This window comes from Meleagris gallopavo, chromosome 1, assembly GCF_905368555.1.
Source record: "Meleagris gallopavo chromosome 1, MGAL_WU_HG_1.1, whole genome shotgun sequence".
Classification (NCBI taxonomy): Eukaryota; Metazoa; Chordata; class Aves; order Galliformes; family Phasianidae; genus Meleagris; species Meleagris gallopavo.
The window spans coordinates 78,683,499-78,700,095 of NC_139404.1; the positions used below are offsets into that span (position 1 = coordinate 78,683,499).

General features: G+C 40.7%; 1 protein-coding gene across 2 annotated transcripts in view; it reads left to right on the forward strand.

Annotated features, from left to right (window-relative positions):
• GSK3B (glycogen synthase kinase 3 beta) overlaps nt 1-16,597 on the forward strand; it is a 139,269-nt gene that overhangs the window by 52,322 nt on the left and 70,350 nt on the right. For both annotated transcript variants that reach the window (XM_085236838.1, XM_085236833.1), the window contains exon 2: nt 2,030-2,223. In XM_085236838.1, the coding sequence (XP_085092964.1) occupies nt 2,030-2,223 (194 nt within the window). The remainder of the gene's footprint in view (nt 1-2,029; nt 2,224-16,597) is intronic.

The following is a 16,597-nucleotide window of genomic DNA, read 5'->3' on the forward strand; positions in this document are numbered from 1 at the left end:
ACTGGCTGAGGGAGCTGGGCTTGTTCAGCTGGAGAAAAGAAGGCTGCGGGTGACCTCATTGCAGCCTTTCAGTACCTAAAGGGAGCCTCCAAAAAGGAGGGAATCAACTCTTTGAAAGGGTTGATAACTGCAGGACAAGGGGAAATAGTTTTAAGTCGAGGGAGGGAAGACTTAGGTTGGATGTCAGGGGGAAGCTCTTTACTCAGAGAGTGGTGAGGTGCTGGAACAGGCTGCCCAGAGAGGTTGTGGATGCCCTGTCCCTGGAGGTGTTCAAGGCCTGATTGGATGGGGCCCTGGGCAGCCTGGTCTAGTATTGAATGGGGAGGTTGGTGGCCCTGCCTGTGGCAGGGCAGTTGGAGTTTGATGATCCTTGGGTCCCTTCCAACCCTGGTCATTCTATGATTTGAGTGTACCATGGGGTTCAAGATAAAATGATATATTTACAGGGTTTCTGTAGATTCTTTCAGCAGTCTTGCAGGATTCTCCGGTTTTTGACAATTTTTGAGATAAGTTCTGTGTAGCATTGTGAAATGGGTCTTCTTTTGGTGGTCACTCAGTATTGGAAGTGTGTGACAGGCCGACAGAATACTGTTAGGAAGCCTTGGATGCGGTTCAGCTGGGGCAAATGCGGACTCTGGTCATGATGAGAACAGCCAGGTGCAAGATAGAAGGGGACAGTGATTGGCAGGCAGTGGTTCTGCTCAGAAGGGTTTGGCACCCAAACAGGCTGTGAGTCAGCCAGATTCTCACGTTGCAAAAGCTGCAAACGCTGTGCCGGGCTGCACAAACAAGTGTGTTGCAAGTTGGGTACAAGGCTGCTAGCATGCTGGGCAGAGCTCAGGTAAGCTTAAGCTGGAGTGTCTGCTTTTGGGTATCATACCTGAGAGACGTCAGCAGTGGTGGGACAGGTCCCCAAAGAAAAGTAGCATTTTCGTGGTGATAATGTCTTTTGCAATAGTCCTTCATGTGTTGTGAGTGGAGTGGGAGGAGGGCAGGTGGGAGGGGAGTGCATGCTGTATTCCATGCCTATGAGGAGTCAAGCTAGTGATATGCCTAACTGCAGTAAAGGTGACCTGAGTTACGTATTAGGAAAATCTTTCTTGATGCGTGAGTAGTGAAGGACTGGAAGGGGCTTCCTGAGATAGCTGTGGAAGGGAGCTAACTTGGTAAGCAGGCTTGATGGGCATTTTGAGTCTCGTTCATGTAGTGTTGGTGAGTGATTGCTGTGGAACAGCAGATTCCTTCTGGCTTTTCTTGCAGCCTGATTTGATAATGCAACCCGAACCATCATAACTTAAGGACAACAAATCCTGATGTGTACTTGCAGGATGACTAAAACTTTGGTCCTGTTACAAGCAAAATCAGATTTTGAACTTGAGGAAGCACACTGGTAATAAATGGCTCTCATCGTAGGTGATAATGGTTTTGTCTTTTTATGGGGAAGCAGCTGTGTTACTCAAGAGTGGCTGGTTGCTGACAGCTGAAATCCACAGCTGCTGCATCTGCACTGAAGCACATGCAGCTACTTTGGATCCTGAGTGCATGTTCCTGTCTGTGCTCTGCTGCACAGCATGAAAGTGAAATACTTTGTCACGCTGCTGTTTTTTTTAATTGCCAGATATATACCAGTGTGTCTGCATCCTGCTCTACTGACAGCTTTGTTTCTTTCCCTTACAGGAGAATATAAGGAAATATGAGTGACACTGTTTAATGCCACTTGTCTTAACATGATGCATGTTGCAGAAATAAGTACTTGTTCTGGTCATACAGCAGATTTTATTGCTGAGTTATTTACATCTGGGAGGGAATATTTCTTTTTATGATCAAGTTGAAACTTTGTCAGCACTAAATGGCATCAGTAATAAAACATGCTCGGTGGCTTTTCTGCCTTTTGACAGTTAAGTTTTTCTTCCTCTGTTATATTAAAACATATATACTAATGTAAGTCCTCGCCCTTTTCTGTTTCGTTCTTTTTGGTGATCTTGCTTATGAGCATATTCTGATTATTTTTCTCTCTCTTGTTTCCCAGGAGACAAAGATGGCAGCAAAGTGACTACAGTAGTGGCAACTCCTGGACAAGGTCCAGACCGACCGCAAGAAGTTAGCTACACGGACACCAAGGTGATTGGAAATGGATCTTTTGGTGTTGTGTATCAAGCCAAACTCTGTGATTCAGGAGAGCTTGTGGCCATTAAGAAAGTCCTGCAGGATAAAAGATTTAAGGTAAGAGTATGCATAGCTTCAGAATATTCTTTGTGAATGTTGTCTTGTTTTCCATTTCTTTTGTGGCAGTCTTTTTTATTCAGGTTTTTTTTTCATTTGTCTTCATTAGAGCATGTAAACAAAAAAAAATCCAAGACTAAAGATTAAACAGATGTTTTTTGATAAAGGAAAATAGTTTAACTTGAAGTGAGTCACTGCTGTTTACTATTTGCAATAGTGCAAAACAGGAAGTTAAAAATCCTGATTTTCCTGATTTGATGTTGTAGTGCTTTTCCCTGGTTACAGACTTGATTCTTGAGACAATGAACCAGGGTAACAAGGGAAAAGTTTGTGTTGTACTTACTTACTTTTTTCTAGCACAGATTCTTCTCTATAGTCATTAGCAATTAAGCTGCTGTAAGGACAGGTGCCTTTGGGCTTTGTTCTTGGGCGTTGCCACCTATAAAGTAGAAGGCTATGCTTGAATAAATCAGAAAGTCCCCAGGCCAAGCAAGAAGGTAACAAGTATTGAGCCTAAGGCAGTTTGGACTGAGGGAGGGTTACTTCCCTTCATTACCTGATTCATAAATGTGATCTATTCTGACTGTTCGAAGACCAGCGAATTTTTATTCTAAACAGTAATTAGCCTTCCAAGAAGTCTATCTCTGTGTGATACTTAGACTAAATTAAGGACCATTAGCAACCTCATCACTGCTGTTACCTGCCCCTGCTGGGTACTTGATGTACTTGACTGCTTTCTCTTACAGTTTAGGGAGCTGCCGATGAGCTCATTCAAGGGTGAATGGTGGCAAAGGTAACTGATTTTACCATCTAAAATGTGAGTTTCAGCATCTGGAGATTAAACCCACAACTTTCAGGACTAGAGAAGTGTATGGACAGTTTGTAGAGAAGACATTAAGGGTAATCTTGTTGGCATAAGCTAGGTGCAAAAGTTTCTGAGCTTAAAGATAGGAGTTTGAAGCATATTAAAGGAAAACTGACAATTTGAAACTCTTTTGAAAAAAGTTTTAGAAATACTTCTCAGGGCTAGTGGATGATGTTTTCACCATCTCCTTTGCAGTTCTCATTTTTTTCAGTAACATTTCATGCCTAGCTAGCTTCACTGGATGTGTTTGTAATTTCTTGGAGTGCTTCTTTAAGCCACTAGGAAAAAAGAAGGCTTGTTTTCAGTATTATTCCTCTTCGTATTTAAGGGAGAAAAAAAGCTAAAAATCTCATTGTGGTTTTTGCACCTTGAACTCTGAACTAATTGTCCGTCTATAAGAGACATGAGCAGGGAATGTCTCTCAAGTAGGTGGAATTAATGTTAAGTATATGAGTAGATTCACAGGTTTATAGCATTAATTAAAAAAAAAAAACGACACCAAAAAAAGTCTTCTTACTAATCTGCGTAAGTCACATCTCCAGTAGTACCTGTTAAACATTCTGTGTTCTTATTTCCCAAACTTCTATGCCAGCCACAGATCACCTGTCTGTCTTCAACTCATTGTTTTATCCTGTAATTCATAGTAGCCTTCCCCTTCTTTTTACATTTTGATCTGAAAGTGCATGTTCTGAAGTCTGAAGATGTACATTCCTGCAGGCTGGGAGAAAGCTTCTGCTTAGACAGATTTGGAAGGTGGAAATGAACTATCTTATATCAAGAATAGTTTACAATTCAGAGTGTGCTATTCCTTGGGTACATCTGATCTAGGTTGTAAATGCTGGACTGAATATTTTATTAGGGGACTTGGAGTGCCTGTTGCCTGTACGATTTGTTTGCAGTTCAGAAGCAGACTTGCTCTTCTGTTCAGATAGCTTGCTTGTGAAGTGCACGGCAGCTGGGCTCTTGCCACCCTAGCATGACTGCCTGGATGGCAGTTTCAGCTGTGGTGACTGGAATTCCCACTTCTCTATCATGAACATACACTCTTGCTTTGATACTAGTGAGGGGAAACCCCACCATAGATAGCAAAGAATGCTAGAAGTTGGTTTGCCTGTTTTAAATGAGCTTTCTCATCTTTTGTGGGAAGAGAGGAGTGCTTCAGTTTATGTGATGGTATGGATAGTTTGCAATGCTGCTACCTCTTTCTACTCCTTGTTGCAGTTCAGTTGGTTCTTCAGCTGTGGTGCTCCCGTTCTAGCATGACTATGTTTTAAACAGGGTCTCTGAAGTGCTCTGAGTTCTAAAATGGTGTGTGCTAGAATTCATTGTATCATAGAGCAACATAATAGATACATGAGGAACAGACTGAAAGGAACAGCTTGAATAAATATTTATTCTTAATTTTGGTGCACATTTCACCTGCCTTCATTAAGCTAGATTTCCATGTTAGGCATGGGAACTTAAGTAATGTCATTTTGGACAATAATATGATACTTAGGTGAGTGGTTCACAATTGATATGCTATTTGTCACTTACGTACAAGACCACTGAGGTCGTCTGTAGTCAATGTGGAGAATCAGAAATTAACAGTTTGACGAGGCTAAGTAATAGACATTTCTGTTTGAAGAATGGCATGAGACAGCTTTAACAAGGTTTTGTAGCTAAAACCTATTGGAATAACTGAATTTCCTGAGGGCTACATCCTACCCTTCCTAGATCAATACTGTGCTTCTGCTTCTATTCTGCAGATGTGTAAGAAGAGGTCCTCAAACAAAGCATTGGTAAAGATAGATGCAGTAAAATTATTTATAATCTTTTCAAGTATTTTAATCCATATTTCAGTGCAGGTCCTTAACTGCCAATACTCTCATTGTGATGCTTGGGAAAAGAATTCTGGTAACATAAATCTTCTTGCCCTGTTTTTTGTTGATATGTTCTTTGGAATATTCTTCAGAGTGGAGAGCAAGGTGACTGACTCTTAATTCTATAAAAAGCAACAGTAAGGCAGCAGGTCTTAGCACACACAGGAGGTTTTTAGTCTGATTGTTTCTGTGACTCCATGCCCATGCTTAAGAAATCCTGTTGGAATGGATGCATGAATTGCTGAAAATATCTCTTGACTGACTGAGAATAAATACCTGAGCTCTGCATATCTAGTACTTAATGCTTTTGCTTTAGTCTACTAGGCTGTTGCCATCAAAATGATCAAGCTCTTAATTGTGCACCTTCTCAGTTGATCTAGAATTGGGCATCACATTTTCTGGACATTGGTCCAAAGTCTGCAGTAAGAGAGCCACACTCTATGTGGGAACTACTTGTGCAATGCAGCCCTTCAAGTCATTAACGACTGCCTTGGTTTAGCTCTCAAACTGCGTGTGCCATGGTTCAGTTGCCTGAAGTTCTCAAGTAGACAAGCAGATCTTCCAGAGCTTGAGAGAGTTGTCAAACTAGATCCCTGATAGTCCATTAACATGAAATCCGGTGTGGGTAAAGCTGAGGCCACTGAATAGAGCAAGCAGTGAACTTTCTTCCATTTAGATGTATATATTGTGACCATTTACAGAATTGTTATTATGTCTCAATGTATGAAAAAAGTTCAGCGTTAACCTGAGCTTTAGAACCTTACAAAGCAGCAGGATGGAAAAGTAAGTATATGTTGAGGTTCTGGTTTCTCTCTTTCTCTTCTGGATGTGTGTACTTTGGGAAGCTGTTTGGGGTGCTTCTGAAAGAAAGCGGTTTTTATTTCTGTTCTGGCTTCAGATATATCAAATTTCTACGTATAAGAAGAGCCTTTTTCAAATTAGTTCACATCCACTGTTTGTGTTAGCTTAATTACAGTAACTTTGATTATAGCATTTCACATGAAAAACATAAAACTACAAGGAAGAGTTCCCATTTAAAAATGATGATGTGTTCATGTTCTTAAGTTATGTTAACTTTTGAAGAGACCGTTCTGTTCAAAACATTGAAAAATCTAAAGTTGACTGAGTTATTTAGGAGATTTTGTGTGTCTGCTTGTGGTCAAACATGTCATTCTCTAGATGTGTACATACAGAACCTGTTGACTAATGAGATTTGTATCTTTGGCTTTCAGAATCTCAATGGTTAACAGATCACTGAGAGTCCAAATTCACACCAGGCTTAATTGGTTCCACTCCTGGCTGCTCCTCGTGGCCCATTTCTTGGCTCTTTGTTATCCTTGGCTACTTAGAATAGAGGAGATAGTAGATATGTATAAGAAAATATGCTGCATTTTCTGGGGGCTTCACTCTACCGAGGTGGCTGTTAGCATAGTTGATCTCGCTTGACAGGTACACAGTACTCTGGTTGAGTTAAAGCAAGCATTTTCTGTGGTCTGTAAGCTGAGGCTGTAGATAGTCCTGCCTATGAACTGACAAACAAGGGTTTGACAGACAGCCCCTTGATACTTGCTGGGAAGGAAACCCAGCAGAAAAACTTTTGAGGAAGAGGTATCATGGTCTCTTCAATGCAGGCTTAGTTTTCCTTTGTCAGGTTCAGTGAGGGTGTATGAAGGATCTTCACTTCTTACTATTTTAGCAAATCCATCTTGCAGACTCCTATTCCTGTGTATTGTAGCTTTGCCATGAAGAACGTTCAGTGCATAGATGAAGGGAAGCCATCCTCCCTGTTGCAAAGTTGAGGTGCCTACCACGTAGAACTCTCACTGTGTCTGTATATGCCCGACCTACCAGTCTTTCAGGCACTTGATGTCGAGGAAGGACATCATGCCCTTTCACAGAAGGAATCGGGAGACAGTCACACAGGTTTAGAATAAACACTGTCTTTATCTTCAGGCAGTGCTTTGGGTCTGAAATGAAGAGTGAAATACAATGCAGAGGTTAGACCTGCTCTGTTGTATTGATGATCCTCTTTCTTGGTGGCCTTGTGTCATGTGCCTAGGTGTCTACAAAAGACAGAACTTATTATTGTTAATTCAGTGTGTGTGTGAGCCAGTCTAGCTCTCTCATATCACTTTCGAAAGACTGGTGAACATTCAAATAATAAACTGAAGGCGTTCTCTCAAAATAATGTTTTCTTAATTTGTCCTGTCTCATTTCCAAGGACTTCCCAGTTTAAACTGGCAGCATCCATGGGATGAAAAGTCACAAAGGATAGATGTGATGATGAGATAATAACGTTTAAACACCTTCTTCTAAGCCCTTCTTTGAGGACTTTCACATCTTAGCTACTTTGAAGATCTGAGGGCTAATGAATCACTGTTCGTAAGACCATTACAGAAGTGGTGCTTTTAGAAGGATGCCTTAATTTTACTGTTAAATAACTAGAAGGAGCACCTTGAATAACAGTTCTCTCTTCTGACTACTTCAGTGTGATGCATTATGCTTGTAATGCAAGGGGAGAAGGAAGCTGCTAATATTTTCCTGCGAAAATAGTCAATAGACTATTAGTCAATATTAATAACTTCTATAAAACAAACAGAAAGAAGATAATTCAGCTTGACTGGAAGCCTTTTCAAAACTATCCCTTCCTGTGGTGGGAGAGTTGGAGTCCTCTTTAAAACTAGGGCCATCAGATACGATTTGCAGTAGCAGAGGCACTTGGGTGCCTGCATGTTTGGGATATTTTTCCATGTTCTGATGAACTCAAGGGCTGTTCTGTTTGAGAGGCTTTCTTCAAGTCTGTACTTTAACTGTTGTATGGAGGCCAAAATTGTAGCTGTAATCTAGCTTAGTTTAGCCTGATTAGCAGAGATGTTTACCAAGATAATAGCATTTCTTACAGCACTGTTTGATCTGTCTCTTGGAAGCTGGCTTATCTGAGCCAATTCTGTCATTTGGCTGTTACTGTGGTTGCATTGCTTTCTTGTTCTCAGTGCGCTGAAGAGTCTGGATAGCTATCTACATTCTCACTCCAAACCTTGTATTTGATTCAATTTTCCAATTTGCACAAGAACTGAGTCTGTGTGTACCCTTGATTTGGCAGGTTTTGAAGCGTGCAAGTGTACTGCTCGGTGTACCAATCCCTGGGCATACTCCTGAGCCCTGCGAGGGCTAAGAAGTGTCTTCTTCAGTTGATTCTATTTTTAAGTCTATATTGACTTTGTAGTTATGTCAGAACTGTTTCTACTGGTGTTTTCTCATCTTCTAGATGAATTGGATGCATAGTGGTTGTCAACCCAAAATAAATCACTTTGGCACATAGAGACAAATCGGTGTTCTGTTATAGGCACTGATTTCACTTTTCTTTCTTAGCTGTGTAGTAGGACTGAAAACTATTGCTTTGAGGATGCAGATCTGTCCTTTGTGTATCCACTGACTCCAAAAAGGAACCTTTAGAGGTATTGGCTTTTGATAGTCTTTTGCCTCAGCAGTCCAGATGGTTTATGTAGCTGCTGTGGTAATGATTATGGGTTTTTTGTTGTCTCTCACATCTTCCAAAGGAGGTAAGTCTGTAAGTCTGTTGTTGATGAGAAATGTATATTCCGTGAAATATGTGTCTGTTCCATAAAATAAATACATATCCCATGAAATTATATATATTCTTTGAAGTGCATATATATATATAATACACACGCATATACATATATGCACACACACATATATATTCATATATAAAATCCCAAATTAAGCTGAAGACTGCTTTGAGACAGGTTGAAAAAAAAAATACTAAAGTGGTTGCAATGCTATTCTGAAATCATGAGACCGAGAGTGGAGATTACAGTTTAGAAGAATTCCACACACATTAAGGTATGGAAATGTGTACTTTCAGGAACAGAAATAGCTGTAACTCTGCCACATACTGACAGCATACTGTAGCTATTTGATTGCAGTTTAAGATGCTTCAAAATGCCTGATCTACTCACGTTAAATCTCGTTTTCCAAGACTCTTTCCTTTGTCCTTTCCAGCTATGCTGTTTAAGAACCTGAGAAGGAACGATACAGAAAAAACAAAACTCTGCATGCAGTAGGGATAAGCTGTTCTTCATTCCTACTTGTAAATCCTGCTGGTGTTTTTTCTGGGTCACACCTGGGAGGGGGCCTTGCTCGTAGCACATGTTCCTAGGTCCCTGTAGCCACAGTGAAAGGTGACTTGAAAACTTCCTAGGTTTTATTGCTGGGCTGATGTTCAAAAGCAGTTGTAAAATATGCACGTCCTCTGTATTCTTACGGAAAAGGTCTGTGATAGCCTTCAGAACTACTGTCATGAGTGCTAGCATCTTCCCTTCTGGGACTCAGCAATTTAGTGATTCATTGCTGCTTAAGGTCATATATAAATTCTAAGCTAATTTTTTTTCCATCTTGTAGTTCTAGTTAAGACAACGAGGCAGAGAGCAGGCACGCCTAATGCTCCTGAGAGCTGGCTAGCACTGCTGTTGTACTGAGCTCAGGTACTAAAGTGAATATGGGGTGGAAAATGGCGTCCCGCTGGGAACTTTCTACATCTGTCTCCCAGTTGAGAAGAAAAGCGTTTTGCAGCATATAAATAGAGGATTAGCTGATCTTTGTTGAGATCAAAATGGTGTTTTAGAGACAGCTTAGAAGTTTGGTGCATGCAGTTACTTCAAGGCTTTTTGCTGTACCATTGTGTGTTCTGTGTTAGAAGTGCACAGCATGAGGTTGCCTGCCCACAGCAGACTTAGCTGGAGCACTTTTACATCTAGCAGCATTATGTACCTGTGCCTCTCACTTGCTGACTTTCTCTCTTATTTGATTAAATTATGTTTGATGCAGCATGCCTTTCCTAAGATGTGATTGGAATACGCTGTCAAATGATTTGTCTTCATTTTTTGCCATTTTTAACTTAAAAATATTTGGCTTCTATCTTAAGCTACAGGAAATGTGTGTCCCTTTTGAATCCGGTACTTGCTACTCATTCAGGTATTCTACTGTGATAAGTGTACACTTAGGGGGATCAAAAAGTGGTAGCTAATGAAGTGTAAGGGACAGGAAGGGTGGAACAGACCCACCTGCTGCTCAGTAGAGGTTTCCCAGAGCAAGTCCAGGAGATGGATCTGCTCAAGCATGGTGGTTGCAGACCCAGCTGTGCCCTCCAGTGCTGTCTGCTAGCTCAGCCTACTCAGCTTCATTTAAGACCTTGTAAATAAGCTGGCTTTATCCCTGGCTCCCTACTTGAAGAGAAATACCTCAAGTTCAGCAAGCATAATGAGGAAGGCTGCAGGAAATGTGGAAATCAGAATAATTTTTGATTTGCTGCATTGTTTTCTTGAGTAGATCTGACATTTTCAAACCAACTGGTGTGCTCCTAGGAAGCTTTCAGAGCTTGAGGAGCTGTGTAGCTGGTGTTTCCCTTGCTACAGAAGGCAATATGCAGTGACTACTTCTGCTCTGAAAAGTAGTACAGAGATGTGAGAAAATAATGAAAGCAAGCTATTTTTTGTTAAGCCTCTGTAGCGCAGAGAAAAGGGCCTTTAGTCTCATAGGGCATATTCTGGAATTAGAAGCAGTGCTGGTTTTTCCTGTGGTTTGGATGCTTCCTGTTCTTGAGTAGAACTGAAGATGAGATGCAAGTGCCAGGATTGTTTTTAAACTGCACCATACAAGGAATCCCTTTTCTGCTATTTCATGTTGCACTTAAAAAAAAAAAAAACTGAGAAAAGTGTTTGGTTTTGTGTCTTTCTGAGTTCATTCCCTCATGTTTTGTTTTTATTTTTGTTTTGTTTTGTTTTGTTTTGTTTTGTTTTTTTTAATTTGCACTATGCAATGAAGTTTGGCAAAACTAAATTTAAGGATGAGAGAAACAGTGAGGTTTTGCTGGATGGACTTAAATTCTATATGATCTTCTGCAGGAAGTAAAACTGGATCTGAATTTTATTTGAGTGACTTCACAAGAGTTGTATCATGTAATAATGCCCGAAAAAAGAAATATTATGGAAAGATGATGAGACATTTACTCTACTAAGGAAGATATTATTTATGGTGCTTGATGTCCTGGTTTTACATTGATATTTGTTTTTAAACTTTAAAGAATGATGTCAATACAGAGCTTATTGTGAACTTGTACTATTTTTTGGGCAGGAGCAGGGAAGGTGCCCACTCAAAATCTAGTTCTGCTTCTTTAGAGTGAGATGTGACAAACTCTTAACTAAGGAGAATGCAGTCTCCTTTCTTTAGGGTGGGTTTCTGATTCAGTGGTGCCTGGAAGAGTGAACTGGGATGAGTAATCAAGACTTCTGTATGTCATGATGCAAATACCTAGACTGTGTACATCTGTGTTGCGTAGTTCTAAAATTTGAAGCCCAACCTAATTGTTACCGACCCAACAAAGGTGTTCATTCCACCTCTTGGTTTGTGATGTTCCTTTGAAAGTCCCCAGCCGTAGTGATTAGAGTGCCTAGTACTAAGCTAAGTAGCCAAAATACTAACAGTCAGCCTGAGTCATTGAAGCATAACAATGCATATGTAAAAGAGCAGCTGGATCTAATTTTATTTATTTTTTTTTTAATTCAAGGGGCATTCTGATGTCAGAGAGCTAGATTGTATTTCCCTTCTTTTTTTCCCCTTCGATTTTGCCAAGTGAGGATGAAGATGGATCTTAAAAAGACATCAAGTCAAATATTCTGTTTCTGTGCTATTCATTTGAAGATGTCTGCAGATCTGTTGATCAGACTGAGTTTGAAGGCCCTTGTGCATTCATCTAAGTTAATGGCACCAGAAAAATGACTCATAAAGGTTGTAGCAAGTTTTTTGGACTCGAGAACAGGCATCTCATTTATACCGGATGACTGTAACACTGCAAGAATGCTGACTGGTTGTAAATTAAATCATTTGTTGCAGGCTACTTAGTCCCTGAAAGGGGACAGTGCAACTTAGCTGCTTCTCTGGGGATTTTGGCAGGGCAGGCGGGCTTCCTGAGTTCCAATCTGCACTGTTCATGGGGAATTTTTTTCTTCTTCCAAACTTGCCTGAAACTGATAAGGCACCTTTATGGGGGGAGTTTGGTTTTCCTGGTGAATCACAGAATCACAGAATTGTAGGGGTTGGAAGGGACCTCTAGAGATCATCGAGACCAACCCCCTGCCAAAGCAGGTTCCCTACACCAGTTCGCACAGGTAGGCGTCCAGGTGAGACTTGAATATTTTCAGAGAAGGAGACTCCACAACCTCCCTGGGCAGCCTGTTCCAGTGCTCCGTCACCCTCACCGTGAAGAAGTTCTTACGCACATTCGTGCGAAACTTCCTATGCTGCAGCTTATGTCCGTTTCCCCTCGTCCTGTCTCCACGTACCACTGAAAAGAGACTGGCCTCACCACTATGGCCGCCACACCTCAGATATTTATAAACCTGGATCAGGTCCCCTCTCAGTCGTCTTTTCTCAAGGCTGAACAGACCCAGTTCACTTAGCCTTTCTTCATAGGGGAGATGCTCCAGGCCCTTCACCATCTTTGTGGCCCTCCGCTGGACTCTTTCCAAGAGATCCCTGTCTTTTTTGAACTGGGGAGCCTAGAACTGGACACAGTGCTCCAGATGAGGCCTTACCAGTTATAGAGTTATAGAGGTGAGTTATAGAGGAAGTTTTAAAAAGATGCATTTCCAACTTCCCTTAGTGTTAATATCAAGTGTGGAAGTTGGCACTTTCAAGTTTACTGCTTCAAAACCCAGGAAGCTAGGAAGTGTTAGGAAAGTTCAGTTCAGTGTGGTACGTGGATGTGCCTGTATTTGCTTCCTAACCTTGAGCAACTGTGTGAGCGCATGTTAAGCCATGCCTGACAGTGAGCCACGGGATGTAGGGCAGGGAGTACATATCTCTGAAGAATTCCTGAGGACAAATTCTTAGTGTTTTTCTTTGTGTTGCTTTGCTGGACATCCTTACAGTAAGCAACAATTCTGAATTATCAAATTAAAGATTGGAAGAGCTGGTCATTTTTAGTTGAAGGAATGACGTTAAACTTCTGTCGTTTTAAAAACATATATGTGATAGTTATAGACTATATTCTTCCGCTAGTGTGACATCACAGTGTATTGTAACTGCATGCCTGTGAGACCTGGGGCTTCCTTGCTTATGCTAGGGTTATTAATACAACCCACTTGTCATTTAGGTACCTGCGAAAAGCAACAGGATGAGAGCATATGAAATAAAAATGCTCTTTCCCCAGTGTGCTAGAAACCACTGCAGATGATTGAAGTCTGCATTTGAAGAGCCAGAGCAAATAGTCATGGACTTGATACAGTGCCTGCTTTTTCTCTTTTTTTTTTTCCCAAAAAGTCAACACAAGTTGGGAAAGGACTGAAAGGGACGTGGTTTGCAAATAACATTACTGATTTCCTGATAAGCAATGACTCTGCATCTGTAGCTGTGCATAACAGACATAAAGGTTATCTACGACTTTTTGGTAAGGCTAGCAGATCACATAGGACAAGGAAGGAGTATGAAACGTAGGAGAACTAGGGCAAACTGGGTATTGCCCGGTGTGTTGGAGGCACAGCAGAGTCACTGTACTCATTGAGCAATTTGTGGCAGCGCGAAGGCCATCAATTAACAGGAATGATAAACAGCGCAAGGCCTCCTAGTTCGGACTTTTCTAGTGAGTAGCTCTGGCAAGAGTCTGCCTTACTAGTGGGAACGTCCTGTACTTAATGCAAATGCATGGCACTGTGTGCAGGTGGCAGTAGGAAGTCTCTTCCTGGTGAAGCACCGAGCTGTGGCATCCTGTTCTACTGGCTTGCCTGCATGGGTAATAAGGCTGTAGGTGACCTTTTGAGTTGCTTTCAAAGGTTATTAATTTCAAGTGAGACTTCTGAATTCAGCTGTCCACCCAAACTCTTGCAATCTTAGCTTACCTTTAAAGTTTATTTGAATTAAATTGTCCTGAATGTCAGTATAACTGCAAGTATGGTGGCTGCGTCTTAATCTGTCCTTCTATGCTGTAAACACTAGAATACATTGGTAGCAGCGCCGTCTTGCCTGTATAGGCAAGCAGTGTTGAGTCTGAAGCATGAAGTAACTTGATATTTTGTGCTGATGTCATTTTGAATGTAGAAGAGTTTCAAGACCCTTCTTTATATGAAGCTTGATTCTCCCCCAGAAATGTGGAAAGTGTTGTTCAATGTGCAGGGATGGGGTGAGGAAGTGAACCGGGGAGCAATCCTGTTGAAACACGAGGCACCTGATAGTATTTCTTTGCATCTTTAGTGAATGTGTTGCCACTTAATGCTAGCATAAGCAGGGGCTATCCTCAGAACTTCCTTTCTAAAAGCAAATTTGCAAATTTTGTTCCTGTGACTGTTGGTCTGGGTAGTTAAAGAAATTGAGCAGGTGGCATTTGATCTTTGGTCTCTTCACTTCAAATAACCAGAGACTCCTGTATAGTATGCTCATTCTTGAGTTTTGAGCAACGGCAGCTCCTGTGACATAAGGTATTGTAAAGTACAAGATACCTTCAATTTCTTAAAACTGATTTAAATTACTACTTGCTAGGCAAACTTATTACTTACTACATTTTGTGTTATGTTTCTCCAGTTCTACATACAACTTACAAACAGTCCAGGAACTAGAATAAAGCATATAAATAAAGGGATTTTGGAACAAGTTTTGTTTACATTAGCTTGTAGTAATTTTTGGGGGGTCAATTCTGTAATTTTTTGAAACTTTCAGAGTTGCATTTTAAAACATTCCAGAAGAATACACAAAACATTATGGAGTAAGTTTAATATTTCTCGCTCATAAAACTGTCAGTAGAAAGCATTCAGTACAGAAACAGGCAGTAGAACTCATGTGATAACTTGTTTAAGCTTTCTTCTTGCACAGTGGAAGCAATTTGGGAAAAATTCCAGCTTCTCAGTAACAGCACAGAACCCATTTGGACTCAACAATGATTTTCCTTTCTGCACAGTAACCCTGCTTGATTATCTCTGGTTATGGGATAAAGTTGTAGTATTTCTGAGCTAGGAGGACGGACATAATGTGAGAGGTGGGCTCATGCAAGTCCCATTGCTTTGGTCTATATAAGTATTTCAAGCTGGCTTTGAATACTGCTAGTTTTCAGAAAAATGTGGAAAGTCTTGTGCATCCTTTCTGGTCTGTGCTGTGTAGAGGAAACTTGGACAGTGCTTTCTGTATCCAGTAAAGGCTTGCCATAGACGACTAACTTGGGTGAGGTGCTGATGCAGGTTGAATTCAGTGCCTCTGTTGTGATTTTTCAGAGAATTGTTGAACAGTGACTACTCCCTAGTTCTGAGGGGTGCCACAGAACAAGGTAGATCTTAATTTCTAGTCCAGTAAAGGATGTTAACATTTGATAAAGTTGAAAACTAGTATTTGTTTTCTTCAAGGGGTCATAAACTGAATTTTGCTGTTACTAATATACTTGTTAATGCTCATGTACTGTTTCCCAAGAAACAAGATAGTGGGTAGAGATGGAGATGCTCCTTTAGTTTCTTTCCTGCACTGATGCTGAAGGTTAGCATGCCAAGCCTAGAGTTAAAGTCTTGATGAATAAAGCTTTAGCATAGAGACACAGTACTGTTTTTGAACCTGAACATTGCTATTTGTGATTATCTTGACTGCTTTTGGTAACAGTAGACTGATGACTTAAGAATTTAATTCTTAGTATTTCAGTTCTTTCTCTTTCTGAGTTAGTTTTCGGTGAATGGCTATTGGATTTTCTCTCTTGTATAGGCATTGTGATCTTGAGGCTGGTATTTAATAGCCTTTGAAACACTTTTGACTTCATTGGAAGCTATCACATCTTCAGGAGACACTTGATTTTTTTTTTAGGATTCTGTTTCAAAAGCTTAATCAGGGAGAAGCAAAGATTGTAGTTTATTTTGCAGTTGAATGTCACTAATGTGCATATTCCTCATACCTCTAGAGCAGAAGTACTTAGATTTTTTCTACTCAAAACCTATTCAAAACTCTATGTTTTCCACCTGATTGTGCATACTTTTCATTTTTAGGAAGTAAAAAGATTACGGTTGGGGAAGACAAACAGACCAGCTGGTGAAAGGTTTGTGGTACGAAGTGAATGCTTTACTGGCTTAGACAAGCCAACCTGATCTGGTTACCTGTGGTGTATCCTTGCAGCACTAGAGGTTCCTCATCTGTCTTGGTTATGTATGATGTCCCATTTTCTGCTTAGATAGCATTGATAGATTTTTTTTTTTTTTCTTCTGTTTGTGTAGTGGATACATAGTGGTTTGGCTTTTGGGCTAGATGTGAACAATTGTGGTTGTACGATCTCTCACGCATATTTGATTGCCTGATTCTTCAGAATGCGGCGCTGGACAAAGTAAAACATGTAATGGCTTACTGGAAAATCACACTTGTGTGATAGAGCTTGTGGTAAATTCAAGTGCGTTTTTCACAATGCAGCATTATGAAGCGCTGAGACTGAAAGACCATTCTTGTTGTTGCTGCAGTTCATCAGTTTATGCACTGCAGAGCTTTTCCCTTTTGTAACCAATGACATAAGGGCCCTGAAGATGAGCCTGCCTTCATTACCTGGCACAGTGCATCTCTGCAGCAGCACGATACTGTAACTGCATCTTGAGGAAGCTGAGTGCTCTGCAGA